Raw genomic sequence first — 20,641 nt, 5'->3', positions numbered from 1 at the left:
TGGCGGGGTTCACAGCCAAAACTCAAAGATAGCTTCGCCTCGACAATGTTATCCTAAATAGCACCAAAAGTGACAACCAGGTCCTAGAAGGAATCTGCTTCAAGAAAGAGTGTGCTAAATTCTCCAGCCTGCTTTCAAGACGAGTTCTTCAATTCTTTCCTGGCCTTGCTGAGACACCCCTCTCTAGCACCTCCAGGAGCAAAAAAGAAACGTCTCTTGATGTCTTCCCATATCCTAGCAACAGTAAACAGGAAAGTGACCTTCATGGATCACAGTTACCACTGTGTCTTCTGATGGCAGACAGCATATGTGAATGATAGACAAAAATAACAAGTTGTCCACTGAGGTAACCCATGCTCGGTTTCTAAGCAAATGCAAAGAGTGTGTTTCATCTACAGTTTCCTGCAGGGCAGACCCCTTCCTCAGGGACCTTGCCATTTTAACACAGTCCTACATCAACTCGCCGTGCGTAACTACAAGAAAAGCCCTCTGCAGAAGTTATTTAGTACGTATTGATCACACAAACTAATTACCAGAGAGATCAGAAAACACTTCATTTGCCACCTAAACTATTGACCGGTAACCTCAAGCACTGTGAACAGGAGCACCCGCCACTGCTGATCTCCTGGGAAACTAAGAGAGACGGACCCAAGGAAAGCCAGCAGACACGCCAGCCTTCGGTCTTTATTACCAGCTTCAGAGACAGGCTGGAGTCTGCTGTAGATGTCCCAGCACTTGTCTTCAGCAGCAGCTCCGGGGAGTTGCAAGAGCTCATTCACCAGAGGCAACATTTCCTGGGGCTTCAGGGGGAGAGAGCAGAAAACTGTGGAAGCAAGTGTGAACAGCAGTGTGAATGGCTTACACTTGGAACACAAGAAGGGGATCGGGACACTTGGCAAAGGAAGACAGAGTCACACACAACAAACAGCAAATAGATGAGCAGGGAAAAAAGGGCGCAGCAGCTAGCAATGTCGCCCCTGCCAGGACTGGACCAGAGGCCGGGGCCACACAACAGGCTAGCACAGAAGCAGTGTTTGCCAAAAGGGGAGAAACAGAGCCGAAGTCAACTCATATCCACAGCTGAACACCCTGGACCGAGACAGAAGCCAAAACTACGTTGGGGGTCGACGGGAAGAGGTTAGACTGTGGATGGAAGTCCAGGTGAGTGGGACGCAGACCTGCCCGGCTCCCAGTTCGTGGCCAGCAACAGGATGAGCCTTCATGTTCGTCAGAACCTGCGACGCTTTCCTGAAGCCCTTGAAGAGCTACCGATTCGTCCAGAAAACACTTGTTTAATGTGGAAAGGAAATGAAGACTCTCTGAGTGTCCCCAACTCACACTTGCTGCAGGGGGATGCCTCTGTTCTCCACAGGCCCCCTGGGGAGGGCTTCACAGTTTGACCCCCCCCCTTTACTCTCATTGGTTTAACTACATCTACTTTCAAATTCCATTTCTAGTGTTTTATCCTAACCTCTCAAAACTGCAGATACTATGTGTCTGCCCTGCCACCAAGTGCAATTCCTCAGACTCTAGGGCCCTCAGGAAACAGCCTGCTGTGTGGCTTGGACAGTAACAGATTGCCTTCCAATTTGGTTTTGCACATTAAAATAAAAAAAATAAACCAGCTGAATTCCACTCTCAGCTAAAAGGCACGTTGATTATAGAAGTAACAAATTTATTAATTACACTTCCACATACATTTCATTAATTATTTGCTCCATAAAACCAAGGAACATGAAATTAGATACTGTCTGTGGGAAGCTTTGAAAAGTTACCAACGTTTTGCAAATAGAAAGCATTCTTATTCCCACACGAAAGCAATGACTCTGACTTCCTTGTGTGAACTGTCTGGGGTCCGAGATTTAGTCATTTTTCCAAATGTGAGCAAATAGGGAGTATTAAACCATAATGGTCAAGTCCCAGCCTACAGCGCAAATTATCAGATATGACAAGACCCCAAAGGAGCTATGACGTCTACCCCGAATGCCTCTCCCAAAAGCTCAGTTGTCAGAGTGGCAGTATGGGGAAGCGGTATAGCCTTTTGCAGGTGGGATGTCTCTAGGTCACTGAGGGTTTGCCCTCGAAGGCCACAGTAGGACTATATCCTCATCTTTGCTTTCGCTTTCTGGTCAGGACACGAGCTGTTTTGTTCCCCGACATGATCCCTCTCCCCCAACCCCTGCCATGGTGTGCTGCCTCTCCACAGGCCCCAAACCAATGAGACTAGAATGTCTAAAGCCATGAGCCAAAATGACTCTTCTCTCCATGGGCCAATGATCGCAGATATTTGTCACAGCAACAGAAAGCTGGCCAACACAGGGAGTATACAACAGGCTTGTTTTTCTTTGTCAGTCATGATGTGGGTTTTGGCAAAAAAGGGGGGGATGGGGGTTGGGGAGCAGCCACAGCCCAGCACCAAGACACGAGAGCAATGATCATAAAGAGTACTGGCCAAGGCTGGTGTTAACCAAACATGTGCCCCTTGTCCTTGTTTAGAGCCTGCCAACAAAATTCCTCACCCTGTTTTTGCCTTAGAGAATTGGCCCATCCTTCACCTGAGCCATTTATCAACTACAAAACCTGTATGGACCCCTCATGCCCCGTCTATCCCAGGAAGACTTTGTTCCTTCAACACCCGCCAAAATGCTAGGCAGCCTCCCGCCACGGCTGCATTCTGTCTTGAGCATGAATACCCACAAGTGTCTGAAATGGAATACTTTTGGGTCTTTCCCATGATGCACATTCTATGAAGCCAATTAAAGAGACTTTGCTTCTCTCCCTGTGTTCTGTGCACGTTGAACACATGGAATTAACTTATCTAAACCAAAATGCCCCATTCTTAACAGTGCCCATGCTTCCAAACATGAATAAATAATTCCAATTTTGAAGACTATTTCTCTGGGTCAACAATGCATTAGCCTGTCATGTTACCTAAGCTGCTGGCCCCTGTGTCGCTCCAAACAAAACTTGGGGAAGGGGTCCTTAATTGTCCATGTGGTGAAACAAAGATGGATTTTGAGTTGTTGGCACATAAAAGCTGCAGACATAGGAACTTGGGGTGTAGGTAGCTTAGTGCTTACTAAAGACCGTAAGTTTGTTTTCCAGAACCTCAAAGAAAAGAAAATACTGCCGGGCGGTGGTGGTGCACGCCTTTAATCCCAGCACTCGGGAGGCAGAGGCAGGCAGATCTCTGTGAGTTCGAGGCCAGCCTGGTCTACAGAGCAAGATCCAGGAAAGGCGCAAAGCTACACAGAGAAACCCTGTCTCGAAAATCCAAAAAAAAGAAAAGAAAATACTAATAGAAATCATTTAAACTTAAACTTTTAAATTTCAGGGGCTGTAAGCACTGACAGATATCTGCAATACAATTAGACACCCACAGCACCCTTCCCCTCCATCTAGCCACATACTCCTGGCTGTGAGTTCACTTCTGTCTTACGGCATTTCCCCACCACTGACTTAATGACCTCCTGAACGGTCTGACTCTCGATACTGTCACACTGCCACACTGGGGATTATACTTCAACATATGAACAGGGTGGTGGGAGGTGGAGGTGAGGGACACAGTCAGAGTACAACTTTTAACCCCTCTTAAAATCTCCCTCCATTATCCAACGTCAGCAGAAAGCCTCGCCTTTCTCCTCTACTGTGGCTATCACTACAGTGTGCACATCTGTCTTCCACCAGTTGGGGACAGACCTATGTCTTTTGATATCTGCACTCTCAGAACCTAGGGCTTGGACAGCATATGAGTTCTAGGAGGGAAAAAAAAAGTGAAGGAAAGGTGGGTTGAGGAAGCACCTGCACTCCCCACCTTGGGCCTAATGGCCTCTTTCTCCTCCATGTATGACACTTTTCTGAAATTAGACTTGATTATAAGCCTGCTCATGGAACTGTCCTTATTTGCCAGTTACTTCTTATACCACATTCCATTTTTCTCTTAGTCTCTAAGTCCCCAAAGAGCATGCACTGGGCCTCTGACCACATTCCAGTTCCTGGTAGGCACTACACAAACACTCCAGATTTGGCTTAATAGCTTCCATTTAGGAAGCAATGTGTATGGTAATGGGCTCCTCCCAACTGGTTGCACACACCCTATCTTCCAAAATGTCAGAAATGGGCAAATAGTCACGTTGGAGAACAGCAAAGTGAGGTATGGTGTCTAGATACTCTCTGGGTTCACAAAGCCTCCAAGCAGTCTAGCAAGACAAGAGCCCTAGAGAGATGGCTAGAGAAGCAGGTGAAAGCAACCCCCAGGTGTCCCCAGACCTATGGGGACCCTGGAGAGACAGGTCTGCTCAGTCCTTCCATGTGTGCTGTGGGCAGTTACCCCAAGGCTTATGCTCAGGTCCCTGTGCCAGCTCAGCCTCCTCAGTGGGTCAGGCAGAGACAGCCTCCTCCATCAGGACAGCATCCTTCCTTAGTCACCAAAGTGTGCCCAGATCTTCAAAACTGCACACAGCAGAGCATGGTGGCACACACCTTGAATCCCAGTATTCAGGAGGCAGAAGCAGGCAGATCTCTGTGAGTTTGAGGCCAGCCTGGTTTACAGAGTGAATTCCAGGACAGCCAAGGTGACAGAGAAACCCTGACTCAAAAAAAACAAAATGAAACAAACAAATACCATGATTTTCCTGAACTAAATGTACTATGCAAAGCTAATTATAACTGTATGTCTTAGCTAGGGTTACTATTGCTGTGATGAAACACCACAACAAAAGCCAAGTTGTAGAGGAAGTGTTTATTTGGCTTACGCTTGCACATCCATAGTCCATCACTGAAGGAAGTCAGGACAGGCACTCAAGCAGGACAGGAATCTGGAGGCAGGAGCTGATGCAGAGGCCACAGAGGGGTGCTGCTTACTGGCTTGCTCATCATGCAGCCCACTTTCTTATAGAACCCAGGACCACCAGCCCAGGGATGGTGCCACCCACAATGGGCTGGGCCCTCCCTCATCAATCACTAATTAAGAAAATACCCTACAGCCAGATCTTTGGGAGCATTTTTTCAATTGAGGTTCCCTCCTTTCCAATGACTCTAGCCTGTATCAAGTTGACATAAAACTAGCCAGCACACTGTATACACACATTTTTTTTATTTTTTAAATTCTTTTCAGATGAAAAAAATTTTAAACACAGAACCACTAATTTAGAAGTTTAAAAAAAAATTTATCATAATCCAAACACAGATAAGAGGAAAGCTAAGCATTATAATGGTGGGACAACAATTTTAATAGCCAAAAGAGCAGAAAAACATTTAGCCAAGTCAACTGAGAGTTGACTACACCTTGGACATCCTGCACCTCACATATCCAAAAGGCACCCAGGCAGCCAATCACCACTGTGCAAGAGTGAACCGGAAACTAAGGAAACATAAAAAGCAGCACCAGCCAGCCACACACAAGGGAAGGTGATGCTCCGTGTATTTTTTCTGACACTTGGATACTGAGTGAATATTCTAGTACCTATCCAGTAACACTGAGCACACAGCTCCATAGCAACCACATCTACCAAGAAGTGGTGTCATTTGAAGAAACAGAACCACCATGGGCCCCAGATCATGCCAAGGGACCATATCAGCCAGGCCTCTGGAATGGCCATCACCCCATTGCTGTGGATGACTGATTGATAGATAAAACACTGATTGGCCAGTAGCCAGGCAGGAAGTATAGGTGGGACTAGCAGAGAGGAGAATTGAGAGAACAGGAAGACAGAGGGGAGGAGACACCAGGCTGCCATCCAGGGAGCATCATGTAGAGGCAGCAGGTAAAGAAAGCCACGGAACACGTGGTGACATATAGATTAACAGAAATGGGCTGAGTATAAGTGTAAGAGCTAGTCAATGGTAGGCCTGAACTAATTGCCAAGCAGTTTAAATAATATAAGCGTCTATATGTTTATTTTATAAGTGGGCTATGAGACTGCCGGGGTTTGGCAGGACCCAGAGAGAAAAACTCTAGCTCCATCCCATCAATGAGACTCCATCTCTAAAGTCTTGGTACTATCCACACTACCCACTACCCAGGAGAGCAGGTATGTATCTAGGGAGGGATATGGCACTCACTGTGCCTCCAGACACCCAGAAGAACCCACCCTGAGGTCCAAACCTCAGGCAGATGGTGCAGAGTGACTCCAGGAGCAGACATTGCAATCTGTCCTTACCATGCTTGTACCCCGCTTGAATACTCCTATGAAGGCTTCACTCAAATCAGAACTGCATGCACAATCCTGCCTACTGTCTACCAGGCAATGCACACTGAGTCCTGCCCCCCCAACACACACTCACAGAACAGATGAATGCCTTGCACTGTACACAAGTTCCCCCACCTCAGGGATGAAGGTGCCCATGAAGATAACTACAGTGCACTAATTACAACCAGCCCTGGAATAGCGATGTCTTTCTACATCCTTTAACTTCAAACAGTCTGCAACTCCAGCCTTTCTAACCTTTCAATGAAAGACTGACTTTTATTAAGCAGACCCCACTAAAATGATTTTCATTTCTCTCAAGATTTAGGAGCGAGTGGTTTGGAAGACAAGGCTTTGTTGAGCAGCACACGGGTCTGGAAGGGCTGAGACCTTTGTTGAGTGAGCACTTGAGCACAAGTACAGAGAACATGAGTTGCCTCAGCAGAGGACACAAACACGTAGCACAGAGAAGCGACCACTTAACCAGCTCGGCGTTCAATAGCAAGTATTGTTCTGCAAAGGACCCTAGTTCAGTTTCTAGAACCCAAGCAGGCTGGCTCACACCCTCCTGTAACTCCAACCAAGGAATCGTCTGTCACCTTCTTCAGGCCTTCAAGGGCACCTGCACGTATGGGAACATACCCATACACAGACACATATACAATATTAAAAATATTTTTCACCGGGCGGAGGTGGCGCACGCCTTTAATCCCAGCACTTGGGAGGCAGAGCCAGGTGGATCTCTGTGAGTTCGAGGCCAGCCTGGGCTACCAAGTGAGTTCCAGGAAAGGCACAAAGCTACACAGAGAAACCCTGTTTCGAAAAACCAAAAAAAAAATATATTTTTTTTTCTAAAATCCCTAAAGGTGAATATTACATACTCAACATAAGAAATATTTCGGAACAATATATAGATCACATTAAAATTGCTCATGGTTGAATACAATGTTTCCAAAGAAAAGGATATATTAATTTTGTATATGATTTTACAATCAATCAATAAAATTCTATATATAAGTTTATACCCAGTCAATAAACTGAACAGAATCAACTAAACTGCTTATACTGATCAGCTCTAGAGATGATGGAATCATAGGCAATTTCAGTAAATTTTATTTTCCTTCTTTCTTTCTGTATTTCCTATTTTCAGTAGTAAATGAACAGGGAAAAAAAACAATCTTATTTCTGCCCAGATATTAACAGATACAGTTACACTTGGACAGGCCCAAGTTCTAGGTGCCCACAGTATCACAGATACAAGGAAGGCAGAACCTAGACCAGGATAGTCACTGAGAGACCTCATCTCGCCAACCAGAACCTTCCAGACCAGCCTGTGGACCAATCAGACAAAAAGCTCCAACATGTCCTGCAATGAGTGGGTGCTATGATGCCTATTTGTATAGGAGATGGCACACAATCCAGACACCAGTCCCAAAGAAGTGGCTGCTAGATATTGAGCTTAGAAGATGCCCTGTGCCATCCTATGGCCATGAGAAGGTTTCCAAACTGAGCAAGAGCTGTTCAGTCAGGTCCAGTTTTATATGCACATCTCTTGGGAGCTTACCTCTTCCTATAATCTCAAACCTACATGGACTCTGTGCTGGTCCCAAGATGCACAAGTATTTACAAGGAGGATATGCGTATCTCTGTGTGGCTAATGAATGGATGCCCTGTGGTGCCAAGTTCAGAATCTTCAAGATGTGTTTTCAAGTTTCTTCAAATGGGAGCCAAAGGGAGAAATGTGGCACTCCATGATCCTAAATAGACACTTGGAAGTTTTCCAGCCTCCCCTCCGCCCCACACACTCTTCTGGGGGCCGGCTTGACCCCTAGGAAGTGGGCAGTCACCCTCCTCCAGCCCGCTGTGGAAAGGGGAATGCATGGAGTTTTGAAGGGCATGGAAAGGCGCTCTGTTGGTTTGTGCCTTGTCTCTCTCCCAAGGAAAACTGAAGGTGTAACATAAGGAACACAGAGCTGCTGACCGACGGTCCAGTTCTCAGAACTGAGGCTCTCACCACAGACCAGCCAGCCGAGAGCAGAATCAGAACATGGATGGGTGGTGAGGAAACATCAGATGAGGAGGCAGACGGGAGGACCCTGGGCGTGCTCGCTGTGTAGGCCTACTGGAGCCTTCACAGAGACAAGGAGAGAAATGGTACCACATTCCTCCTCAAACTCATATGGCCTCTGATAAAGAACAGGTGGCCCGTCTGTGTAGCCCTTTCCCAAAGTGTCAAAGCCATGTATCTCTTAGCCAGATGGCCTGAGCTGTTCTGGACTCCATTTTTTTTTTTTTTTATTTACAATATGAGATGACTTTGGATAACTTCTTGACGTGGGTCCGTACAACACGGACGTCAGCTGTGTCTGTCACAGAGCTGCTGTGAAGATAACATTAACTGATAGATGTGCAGCTCTGAGACGGGAATCCAGCAGAGAACACATGCCCATAAGTGGAATTCCTGCCACCGCGCTCTGACTGAGTGCTAGGGTCCATGCAGGTCTGACCAGGTTCGAGGAGCCTTTCAGAAAGCAGTCCTCTGGCCTTAGACAGTGAGAGTCTACTACAGAAACTGCCACCCCAACTCAGTGCCCAAGTTGCCAGTCCCTGGGGCTGCACGCAATAGGAATGACGCTCAGCTGCGCCTCCCCGGCAACTGCCTCTATTTGGAGAGAAGTGGCCCACAAGCACACAGGAACCAGCACAGTTTGGCAGGAAGCCTGCATTCTGCAAACCCCAAGGGCAGGAAGTCCACACACACCAAAGGGTCCTCACCACACCCTGTGAGAAGGAAGGGTCAGCCAGAGGGGATGGGATGGGTTGTTTCCTCTTCAAAGTAAGGCTTTGAAGAGACGCCCTGGGGCAGTTAGAAGCAGGGTGGCTGAGGGCACACACATGTTTCTCACACCCACCCAATTCCTGACCTTAATGTCACTTAATAAGGCAGGCCTGGAGTCCTATCTGCAAGGAGAATTGCAGATCACTTGGCTGGGCTCCACATATGAGGTGGCTCTGTAATCTGAGCAGTGTGTCCACTAACAACTAGAGCAAGACCATTAAGTTCATTACACCTGTCACTCTGCCAGCTGGGTCGCCAAACTGCCACGATAAAAGTACATTATGCCCAAGGAGTGCCACCCAACCCCCTTCCAGACAGCGTACACCCATCTCCGGCAGACAGTCGGTGCTTGGTGTCTGTACCTGCATAAAGGCCCCAACTGTAAACAGCTTGGAACTGGGCTGTGGAATACCTCAGGCTCCGAGCAGCTATGAATGCTTCGCTTTCCTGGGAAGAAGAGTGTGGATATAGACCAGAAGACCAAGATAGAGACAGGGATGGACAGCTTAAAAATAATAATAATAATAATAATAATAATAATAATAATAATAATAATAATAATAATGGGGGGAGACAGAGATTTGTTAAGTGGATTCTGCTGTACGGCCCGAAATAAAAGTGAGGGACACACCCTTTTCACCTCTCAACCAAGTCCCAGCACTCCAGGCAGCAGGCAGAGGCCTCCCGCGCAGCTGTACTTCAACCAGGCCCCAGGAGCAGCACAGAGTCAGCCGGGCTGCACTGAGGGTTTGCAGTGCAGACGCGTTGCAGACAGCAGCAATGTATTTATCCCTGTCACGTAACATTAACAATCTGTCTGGAGCTTGGCAAGCACCAACTTGCACTGTCATATAAACTGTCTGACAAACTTAAAAGTTTCATAAATGCCTCTCTCTCCCCAACAGACAACAAAGCATCATTTAAAAAAAAAAAAGTTGTCATCTTTTCGGTTCTCTCTCTCTCTCTCTCTCTCTCTCTCTCTCTCTCTTTCCTTTTTCAAAAACTAAGGAAGAACGAGAAAGAAAATCAGCCACAAAAGGACCCAAGCAGTCAGAAGTGACCTGTCAATGATCTCCACCACCACACTGTTTTTCCTACACCAAGTAAATAAATGAATAGGGTGGGGGTGCGATATGGGGTCAGCTGTGAGGGTACCGGGGTACTGAAGCAAAATCTGCAAAACAAAAATATAGTCATTAAAAATTAATAAAGGGTGTGGACATCCAGCCCCCACCTCGGTCTACTCATGGGAATTCGAGCCAGACATTCTGCGTCCTCATTAAGTGGATGCTGGCAGGCTGTCAGGGTTTTAGTGGGTTCTGGGAATGCCAATATATTAACCAGAAGACTTTTTGCATACTCTTTAGAGTTTTTATTCTAGAAAAGTCAACCATTTGGCACAGTAGAGCCTTATTTTTGTCCAGGAAAGCTCTCAGCTGCCAATCAAGGAAGAAATTACATTCTTCATAATTTCCAAGACCTAGCTGGAAAACAGGCTTGGTGGAGAGAAAAGTCCTTACGAAAACAGCTTAAAAAGGCCAAAGTACCATTTTTAGTAGGAATTCAAAGAAAAGCAATCCATATTCAAATCAAATGGATATGTATCAAAACAGACATTATTCTCAAGTCTTCCTGCAACAGAGGAAAACCAACATTAATTGGAAATTTGAACCCAATATAATCTATAGCCATGAGCAGTACAGGCGTTTGCTTATTTCCTTTTGTTGCCAAACATGAATACAAGCAATGGTACACATGCACACAGGAGCACATGTGTGCGCACTCGAACACGTACACATACACACACATACACAGTCTTCCCCAGAAGTGGCAGGTCTTGGGATTATAAAATTCAAGTAGTATGCAGAATTCCTATTCCTATTTGTGTGAGGTGGAGGCATGCATGTGTATATGTTTGTGTGTGTGTGCACGGATGTGTGGGCCAGAGGTCAACATCAGGTAGGTCTTTTTCCATCTCTCTCCACCGTATTTTTTTAGTCAGGGTCTCTCACTGAACCTAGAGCTCACCAACTCATGCAGACTGGCTGGATAGCAAGCTCCAAGTATCTGCCCATCTCTGAACCTTCAGCACTGGCTTCTACAGGGATCTTAACTCGGGTCCTAGTGCTTGCATGCCCAGCATCTGACTGACTGAGCCATCTCCCCAGACCCCTCTGTTCTTATTTTAAAACTCACCATTCACTTCTCGTGTACACTCATAATATAGGTCAAGATGTAATTCCCATCTAACACAGCCCATGCTGGCAGAAAGTAACTTGGACATCAGAGAAATGTTGGCTTCTGAGAGATTTTTCTACAAAAGGGAAGGACTGAGGAAGCAGAGGAAAGTGAGCTGAGGAGAGATGGAGGGACGAAGAAAAGTAAGGTAACCCAGGAACACTGCTGTTTGCCACCACTAACATTTACCTCATGGGTCCACCTGAATCATGTTGAGTAACTCTAACATTTTCCAGGTTAAAATGTTACACTCCTGTTACTTTCGGAGTTTTCGCCATCAACTCAAAGGAGACACATAGGCTAGAGACTCCACAAGCCCAGATTCAGCAGAAAGAAAAGAGGAAACATGACCAAGGAAAGTTTCTATAAAGATTTAACCAGTCTACACACTTTGGGGTATTCCTGCTCAGAATCCTATGGACGTTGGCTTTATATGATGATATAGGACAATCCTACATACCACAATAAAGTGACTGGAAATCCGGGGTACCTGCGCAGGGATCCAGAGTTTGGGGGTCTTTACTTGCCAGACAGCCAGAAACTACCCATGGGGAACAAAAGTCATCCTTCCCTCTCTTTGCTTCCCTGCCAGGGGAGGAATCCACCCCTCCAGCAACCCGGATAAAAAAACAGTGACCCATGAGCTACCGGGCTGCTCTGCCAGGCTGCTAAGTCAAGCAAGACTACAGCACAGACCCAAGCTGTAAACACCTCTGCAGACGGGTCCTTGCTCTCAACATGCCAGGCAAGAAAACTATTCTTAGAACAGTTAGCAGTTGGGGGAAAATAAATATTTGCCTATGGATGTCTATATTCCAATGGAGAAGGGCAGGGAGGGACTGTGGAACCTCAAATGATGTGCCAACAGATTGCCACAGAATCCCTTAAGAGGCACCTGGCACTGGCTGGGCTCCACTGCAGGATCATGGTCATGAAAAGCAAGCACCCAAGAGGATTCAAAGACAGCCTTAAATACCTGCTGGCAAGAGTCTTCTCCAACACAAACACAGACCTACAGGAACTGGCACCATAGACATGGGCAGTGAACTCTTCCAGGGGTAAGAGCAGAATGCTAAGAAGCTAGAGTGATTGTGGTTGTTGTTGTTGTTGTTGTTTAAACAAGAGGAAAGGCAGCTACAATTCCATTACAGTAAATCCCTTACTGACATTTATAGTCCCAGCTCTAATTCTTAACTGTGATCTACATAAATGGCAAAGTTATCTCTTAGAGAATTAAGCTTTCACAGGCATGACAGAAAACAAATATTAAAATTCAATAAAGATATATGGGTACTACTCAGAACCATTCATTGTCCGGGTAATGATTCAAATTTGATATTGTTCCTTTATAGAACATATATTCTATATTCCAAAAGGAATGTGCAAAGGCAGATTCGCAATGCCAATCAGCTGAATTTAAACTCTAAGAAAACACTGTAACTTCTCCCATACAAAATGGGGGCCTGGCTTGGCGTGTGTATACTTCCTAGAACCTTCCATGAAATCCAGCACGTAGTCCTGAAGGCCCAGGTTAGCTGCAGACAGGAGGATAAGGTTTGTGGACACCCAAACTAATGGAAAGAGCCATTGTAAGTGAGGCTGCCAGTGCTAACCCAGCATAGGCCCCTGCTTTTTGCACCTGGTGCTAAGACTGAAAAGCAGGGCCTCAGCATCCTAGGAAAGCCAGCTTCCACTAGAAGCTACCTCTCCACTCCAGCACTCTGCTCCACCTCAAACATGGTTCTTAAGATCACACATCTCACTTCACACCCCAATGCCTAACACACAGAAGGTCACCAATAAATATCACAGTCATAATTAACTTTTAGTGAGGAGTTCAGGGATGGCAAGGTGGCAAAATAATCAGAAAAGAAAGAAGGGGGGGGAAACGAAGGAAACGGGCACAGAGGAAAAGAAAAGCCAATCAAAATAATCCGTTCTAGCTCATTAAGAGTCTTTGTGGAAAAACAAAATATTATATTGACTGATGTGGCCACTGACACTCGGCAGTCACCCCTGTGCTGGGGCAGAAACTAGGAAGCCCCACTTGTTTTAACGAGTTTCTTGCTGTCCTGACCGGCCAAGGCAATGCCTCTCCAGGTAACCCGGAACAGACGCGCCTGGTGTGGGCTCTTGGAATGACGCCCACCCACCATGCGCCCCTGTGGTCCTGAAACCTCTGCACACCGAGAACCCTCCAATTTAAAAAAAAAACAAAAAAACAAAAAACATAAAAAAAAAAAGTTTAAAAACAAGCAAGCAAATGCTCTCTGTGGCACCACAGCGAGTTAACGCACAGAGAGCCTACTGTCTCCCAGCAGCGTACTCACAGGGCGCGCCCCCAGCCGTGCCCAGACGGCACGCCGGGCAGGGGTCCCGGGAAGCCTCCTCCAGCCTGCGGAGCGCAAAGCCCACAACAAAGGCAAGTGCAGGGCCCGGCTGGGTGCTCTCCGCTTCCTGTTTATTCCACCGTGAGGGTCAAAGAGAAATTCAACACACGCCTGCTTCCTCCCGGCCCGGAGACCCAGCCTAAGTGTAACAGCAGCCGCCCCAGACAATCGACTTTGCCAGCCAATGCCAGGAGCCCCGGGCAGCCCGCGGCCGACGTCAAAGCGCGCGGGAGGAGGGGGGGGGGGGACCCGGGGAGACCGTCTGAGGGCTGGGAAGCCTGGAGCCCTAGAGCCGGGGCGCAAGGTGCAGGGGGAAGCTCCCGCGCCGCCTTCTCGCTGCTGACCTCCAGCCCCCCACGACTGCAGCAGCTCGCACACAGGCCTAGGAGCGTCGCCGCTTGGGGCAGGCAACCCCCCGTGCCCACCCGGGCCCCTGGGCACTGCAGGATGAAGCGGCTTCAGCGGGACACTCCAGGACACCGGGTCCGGGTTGGCAAGACTCTGCCAGCCGAGCGCTCCGAGGATGGGCCAGGCGCCCCGGCCGCCCTCCGCGCCCACCCGCGACACAGCCCACACAGACCTGGTGCGCGGGTCTCGGGGACGCCCGGGCTGGGAGGGCAGCGGTCGCCGGCGCAGGCTGGCGGGCATCCCGGCCCCTTGCCCGCCCCCTCCTCCCGCCCCTGCTCAGAGGTGAACTCCGGCCAGACAAGCAGAGACCGCGGCGGGCGGCACTCACCTGCAGCAGCCCCTAGATGGGCGAGCGGGACCGCCCACCGTGCAGTTCGGCCACCGGCCCTGCGGGCTGCGGGGGAGGGGCAGCGCTCCGGGTGGCGCGACACGGCGCGGCGTGGCTCTTTAAGAGGGACCTGCCACCGGGCTGGCTCCCGGAGCTCCCCGCCCCCCTTTCGCCTTCTCAGGACTTGCAGCCTGTCTGGCGGCCGCCGCGGCTCCTCCCCGGCTCGCTGGGGATCCCCGCCGGCTGACGGGAGGGAGGAAGGAAGGGAGGGGAGGAGAGCGCCGGTGCTGTCGGGCTGGTGGCCCGGGTCCCGCCACCGCCGCCACCACCGCCGCCGCCGCCGCCGCCGCCGCCGCCGCCGCGCCGAGGCCGGGTCTGTCTCAACTCAGCCTCGGCCGCTCCTCCCCCGGCTCTGCGGCGGGGACCCGGCGCGCGGCCAGACGGCGGGGGCGGGGGGCGCCGCCGGGGATGCGGCCCCGCCCAGGTGCACACCCGGTGCCCCCCAAGGCTGCAGGACCCGAACTCCCGGGGGCGATCAGCGCACACCCGGGATCCCGAGCTGCGTCAAGAGCCTGGAGCTGGGGTGCGAGAGGAGCGCTCGCGGCGGGTAGGCCACGGGCGGTTTGGGAAGGGGGGCACCTACTGCCTCCGGGGCTGTGGATGCCCACCCGCAGCGGAACTTGATCCTCGGCTCTCGGGACCCCAGGACAGTGAGTGGGAATGGTTAAGAGTCTGAGGAGCCCCCTCCTCCAGGTTGGCGGAGATCCTGTGGACTCCCTGGTGTCATGCCCTCTTCTAGCGAAATGGGTCTGGACTAGGCAATGGGGTGGATCCTTCCTCTAGGAGCTGTGACCCTTTTGCCCTTGAAGAAAGACCTTCAAGTCCTACGAACGCTGGGACGGGACCTCTCTACTGGAGTGCACACAGTAGGTCATCGGTTCTCCAGAAGTACCAGCACAGACACTGGTCTACCCAGCCATAGTTGATGGAGATTGATTACTGCCACCGCCAATTTTATTGCAGTCAACACATTTAGAGAGTTGAGTTCCTCTCTGCCAAAATTATCCTCCCGGCAGACCTTCCAGATACATGAACCCAGGTTTCAGGTTTGGTTTAACAGAGATGGAAATTTAAAGGGGTAACAGCTTTCAACTCTTCCCACACTCCCACCTCATACTTCAATGATACCAGAGAAATGAATATTTTGAGATCTGCAGCTAGTGTATCAGTAACTTTTCTGCTAGTGGAATATTCATTCAGTTTTTCTTATGTCTTCAGTTCTACTCAGCCATCATAGCAATCCGAGTTCGTATGTGATCTAGCAATAGCTGCCACGATGGAGAATCGTACATTAAGCGCTTCTTGCAGGTTGCTTTTCTTTCGTCCTCACGGTGACAGTGAGCTAGCTAGTCTCCACTTTAAAGATGACGAAGTTGAGGCTGTGAAGCCTTTGGTGATGTGCCCCCAAACCACAAAGATCAAGGTTTATCGTTGCTAAATGGCAGCGCCTCACACGGGGTGTTGAATCCACGTACCATACCGCCACCTACCTACGGCAACTTTCACATCCAGTTCCGTTCAGCTCGGCCCAGGAACAACCGAGACACACATCTGGCTGTGTCTGGCGCTGTGCTGGCTCCCAGGTGGGCATGCTCAGGTCCCAGATGATAGAGGAGCCCTGTCGGGGAGGAGGGGCTTGGAACCCAGCTGTTGGGGCAAACTTTTTTGTTTTCCCGTTTCAGCTGTGGGCGCTCTCGCCCTTACCCATGGGTACAGCACGTTACAGTAATGGGAACGCTGGCGGTATTGAGCTGAACTTTCGGTGAAATTCATCCTGCTTGTGTCAGTTTCAGTCAGCCTCTTCCTAGCCGTGTTCTGTCCACTCCGCTGGATGCCAGAGCTCAGGCAGGAGCTGAGGAAAGGAGGGGCGCGTGGGGGGGTGGGGGTGGGGGTGGGGGAGGCTTGTTTTGCTGTCTGAAGGAGAATGGAAATTCCTAGTCACTAAGGACTCAGAAGACTTGGGGGAATGACCAGAGCCTAGCAATGGGACAGACCAGTAAACAATATTGAAAGATGATATCACTTAATTGGATAGAAATAAAATGATTTTTTCCAGAAAAAAAGAAATAAGTGTGGGGGACTTCTTTTTCAGTGTATCATTGTAGATCCCTTGCAGTTTATCTTATGTCAATTAGCCCTGCCCATATTTAGTCCATACAAGGTTACTAGCCTGTCATCTAGAGACATGAAAATGGGGGGGGGGGGGGGAGATGAGCAATTGATTAAAAAAAATCTAAGGGCCCCAAGTGACCACAAGATGAATGTGAGTCAGAGAGTATGATTCTGTTATTTAGATCTCACATGTAACATTTAAATAAAACATAAGCTGTCCAAAATAACCCCATCCTACTCTTTGTGCCTTTTAAACTGGAGAAACGGAGATAGACAGACTTGCATTGTGGGTAACTCCAGTCCTGGTGAAGTGAATCTGGATACTCAGAAACAGAATCTATGGATGAACAGGTCTAGGAGTGCAGGACCTGCCCCTTGTGCCTCAATAGCAGGATTTCATCTTGCTGCCCAGGATGGTCAGAACTCAGAGAGCAAGCTATGAACTGGAGATGGTCCTCCTTAGGATCTTTTGTGATGCTGGCCATCTGCACACACATAACACTCTGGCATGTGTCTGCCTCCATGCTTCAGGGTACACACACCTACAAGATCCTCTTTCTTCGGAATTGGTTTAAAGTCACAAGAGATGGCAAAGGACCCCTTCTGATTTCAGTCTTGTGCGATGAAGGACCACCCCCCTTAGTGGGGACAAAACCTATAAGTTTTTTTTTTCTTGAAGACACAGAGGAGGAGGGAGAAGGGAAAAATAATTAAATGGCTGCCTCAAAGATGACCCATCTAAGCCCACTTGTATATGGCATCTAGGCAGCATTAGCAAAATAATGAAAATGTTCCTACATGATTTGCCACTTACAAATGAACATTCCAGGACTAAGAATTGGTTAGGTGGTCCTCAGAGTTCTGCATCTCCCCAGTCTGCAGGGCCACAGCTGCCTCCTTTGGTGCCAGCCTAGCCATGTGGGGCCTGTGTTCTTAGAACTCCTTCCTGGTGAGCTCTAAAGTCAGGGAGAACAGGAGAGAAAGTTGTGTGATATTTGGAAGGAAAAAGTACAGTGTGGTTCTTTGTGACGCCCCTTCTCTCCCCCTTGACTTGAGATCCCCTTGTCTCCACCAGGTATTCCTCCTCAGTGTCACCAAAGTCCTAATCAGGGGTGTGGGGAGTGCTGTTATAGAGGTTCTTAGCCTTTCATCTTGGTCTTCTGCATCACTGAGGTTGAACAGACAAAAGGCAGGCCAGGTCTGTCTGTCCCTATTGCTCCACATGGCACCCCTGTCCCAACCAACTTCACAGCTTCTCATCCCATCCGCCAGCCCCTACCTCCCTCAGCAAACTCAGTCCACATCCTTTACAAGGGTTCTGCTTTTCTGGTCAAGTCCTGACAGAATAACATCTCTGTGTGCTTATCTCCTGTCTTAACTGAGGACCAAGTAGAGCCTGTCTCTCTCTGTGTAGCTCTCCTTATACAAGAATGTCCCATTGAAAATGATGAGCTACTTGAACAGTCGCTTAACAATGAAGAATTCTAAATGGCCAGTAAGCATGTGAAAACACACCCAACTTTCATGGGGCTCATGAAAAAAATACCACTAAAATAGATTTTTAAAAAAATTTAAAACTGGCCGGGCGGTGGTGGCGCACGCCTTTAATCCCAGCACTCGGGAGGCAGAGCCAGGCGGATCTCTGTGAGTTCGAGGCCAGCCTGGGCTACCAAGTGAGTTCCAGGACAGGCGCAAAGCTACACAGAGAAACCCTGTCTCGAAAAACCAAAAAAAAAAAAAATTTAAAACTGGCCTCTCTAAATGTTAAGTAGATTGGGGTCCATCAGAATTGGCGTACCCGGCAGTTCTTCTTCTCGGTGGTACCAGAGAAGTGAATGCAGAGGACCAAGAAAAGACAAGCAGGAAACTTTCTACCAATCTGTTCATTAAAATGCAAAAGGAAAAACTAAAAACAACCCTACTGTCCTGAGTGCATGAAGGATAAACAGTTTTAGGTATATTCATATAATCAAAGCTTAAGTGTGGCTTAATTTAGAACCACTGATAGACACAACACGGATGGATGTCACATTTATTTGGCTCACAGAAGACAGACAGAAACATAATACTGTGGTTTTATCTTATTTATATGATGTTACAAAATGTAAGAAGCTAATTGTTGGTGATAGGAGTTAGAACATTGAGGGGGGGGGGCTGGGGAGATGGCTCAATGGTTAAGAGCACTTGCTGCCCTTGCAGAGGACCACATAATGGCTTACAACCACATAATAGCTTACAACAGTCTACAACTCTGTTCCCAGGGAGGATCCAGTGCCCCCTTCTGGCTTCCTCAGGCACTGCATATACATGGTGCACAAGGGTATATGCCTGTCTAAAATTCCAGTAGTTGTATACTTAAAATTGTGGCCTGGGGGAGGTAATATGTGTGTGATGTAATAAAATTTTAAATGTGAGACGGAGAATTAATTAATTGGCTGTAGGAAGACCGGTGGTGATACCTTATTTGTGCTGAAATGTGATATTTTATTTGTATGTTAATAAATAAAGTTGCCTGGAGATCAGAGGTCAAATAGCCATAAACAGAAGTCAGGCGGTGGTAGCCCACTCCCTTCATCCGATCAGATGGCAGGCAGAGTCTCTGTGTGGTCAAGGACACAGCCAAGCGTGGTGACACATGCCTTTAATCCCAGTACCAACCATAGAGACCTGGAGGTCTGTATAGACAGGCAGTGACGAGGAAGTCATGTGGCTGGGCTTAGAACCAATGAGAAGGCAGAATAGGAAGGCAATAAAAACACAGGCTACACAGGAAGAAGCTCTCTCTATGGAAGCTACTGCTGGTGGTAAGCTAAGGCTAATCGTGGCTGTTGCTCTGATCTCTTTGGCTGTTACCTCTGCATTTGGCTCTGTGTTTCTTATTTAATAAGACTGTTTAGAAATTTGTCTACAAAGACCTGATAAGATGAGGTCACTCTGTGGTAGGCACAACTCTTTCAGATAGAAATATAGCAGAGAGAACTATGTACATGCTATGGTTTGGACATGAAGCATCCCCGAAGGTTCGTTTGTTAAGAGGTTGGTCCTTAGTCCAAGGCACTAATGGGAAATGGTAGAACTTTTAAAAGGTGCAGCCTACGGGAGAAGTTAGAGCATTGGCAGCATGCCCTTGAAGGGATATTGGGCCCCTGACCTCTTCTTGTCACGCTTTGCCAGTGGTTCTCAATCTGTGGGTCGCGACCCCAGGAGGACCACATCTCAGATATTTACATTATGATTCATAATAGTAGCAAAACTATGGTTTTGAAGTAGCAACAAAATAATCTCATGAGGAACTGTATGAAAGGGTTGCAGCATTAGGAACACTGAAAACCACTGCTCTTGGCTTCCTGGCCAACTCTACCACATGCTACCCCGATGAGATACTGTACCAGCAGGGTATAGAGCAACCAGGGTAAGGCGAATGTGGGCCTGAAGCCCTGAAACCTGGAGGGAAAATGACCTCCTTTCCAACTGATTTTCTCAACTTTGTTGTCAAAGAAATGGGAAGGTAACTCAGCACCCTACTGTACCTGCCAAATGTCTGGCACCTCTTCCCTCTTGCCACAAAGAAGGCATTAACTGGTGTGAATGAACACAAGTGTCACAGGTAGGTGACACTCGTAAGACACATCCATCACAGCATTAAACGCTCCTCCTCTGTGTCCATACCAATGCCATGTTTCTGAAACTGTCCCTTGAAGGTCCCTTGGAAACTTCCCCAGATGTTTCCTTCCACCTGGTTCCAACTGTAAAGATAGAGATATGGTAAGTCTTAGGTCTGGGTCCCAGACTCCATTCTCAGAGTTTCCCTGATCTGCCTGCCTCACGACACAAAACTCAAGAACCACATGCTTTGCTTAATTTAATCTTGAATTATAAATTGGCCATCAGTTAAAATGGCAATTAGCATAAATATGTAAAGTAAAAAGTATAAAGTGTCTACCAGAAACAAATATGTCAGTGCTACTTGTATGTACGTATAGGCTGAGCATCATAGTTTATTAATACTATTATATCAAAATGCCAGAGATTGTATAGCTTATAAACTGAAAAAAAAAGTATTTCTTACAGTTCTGGA

At 48.1% G+C, this 20,641-nt stretch overlaps 1 protein-coding gene across 6 annotated transcripts in view; it reads right to left on the bottom strand.

The window, feature by feature from the left end:
- Ldlrad4 (low density lipoprotein receptor class A domain containing 4) overlaps positions 1-16,334 on the bottom strand; it is a 367,454-nt gene extending 351,120 nt beyond the window's left edge. For 2 of the 6 annotated variants that reach the window (XM_052742414.1, XM_052742413.1), the window contains exon 1: positions 14,392-16,327. Coding sequence is in view for 1 of the 6 variants with exons in the window: in XM_052742421.1 (XP_052598381.1) it covers positions 13,596-14,303 (708 nt within the window). In the remaining 5 variants the exon portion in view is untranslated. Of the gene's footprint in view, positions 1-13,595 lie in introns of all 6 variants that reach the window. The other 4 variants (XM_052742411.1, XM_052742412.1, XM_052742421.1 and 1 more) reach the window with 3 other exon arrangements.
- Between the last annotated feature and the right edge of the window lie 4,307 nt (positions 16,335-20,641).

Source organism: Peromyscus californicus, unplaced genomic scaffold, assembly GCF_007827085.1.
Source record: "Peromyscus californicus insignis strain IS unplaced genomic scaffold, ASM782708v3 Scaffold_17__1_contigs__length_78620276, whole genome shotgun sequence".
NCBI lineage: Eukaryota > Metazoa > Chordata > Mammalia > Rodentia > Cricetidae > Peromyscus > Peromyscus californicus.
Note: the sequence above shows the minus strand (reverse complement) of the source record. Positions and strands in the feature narration are given on the sequence as shown.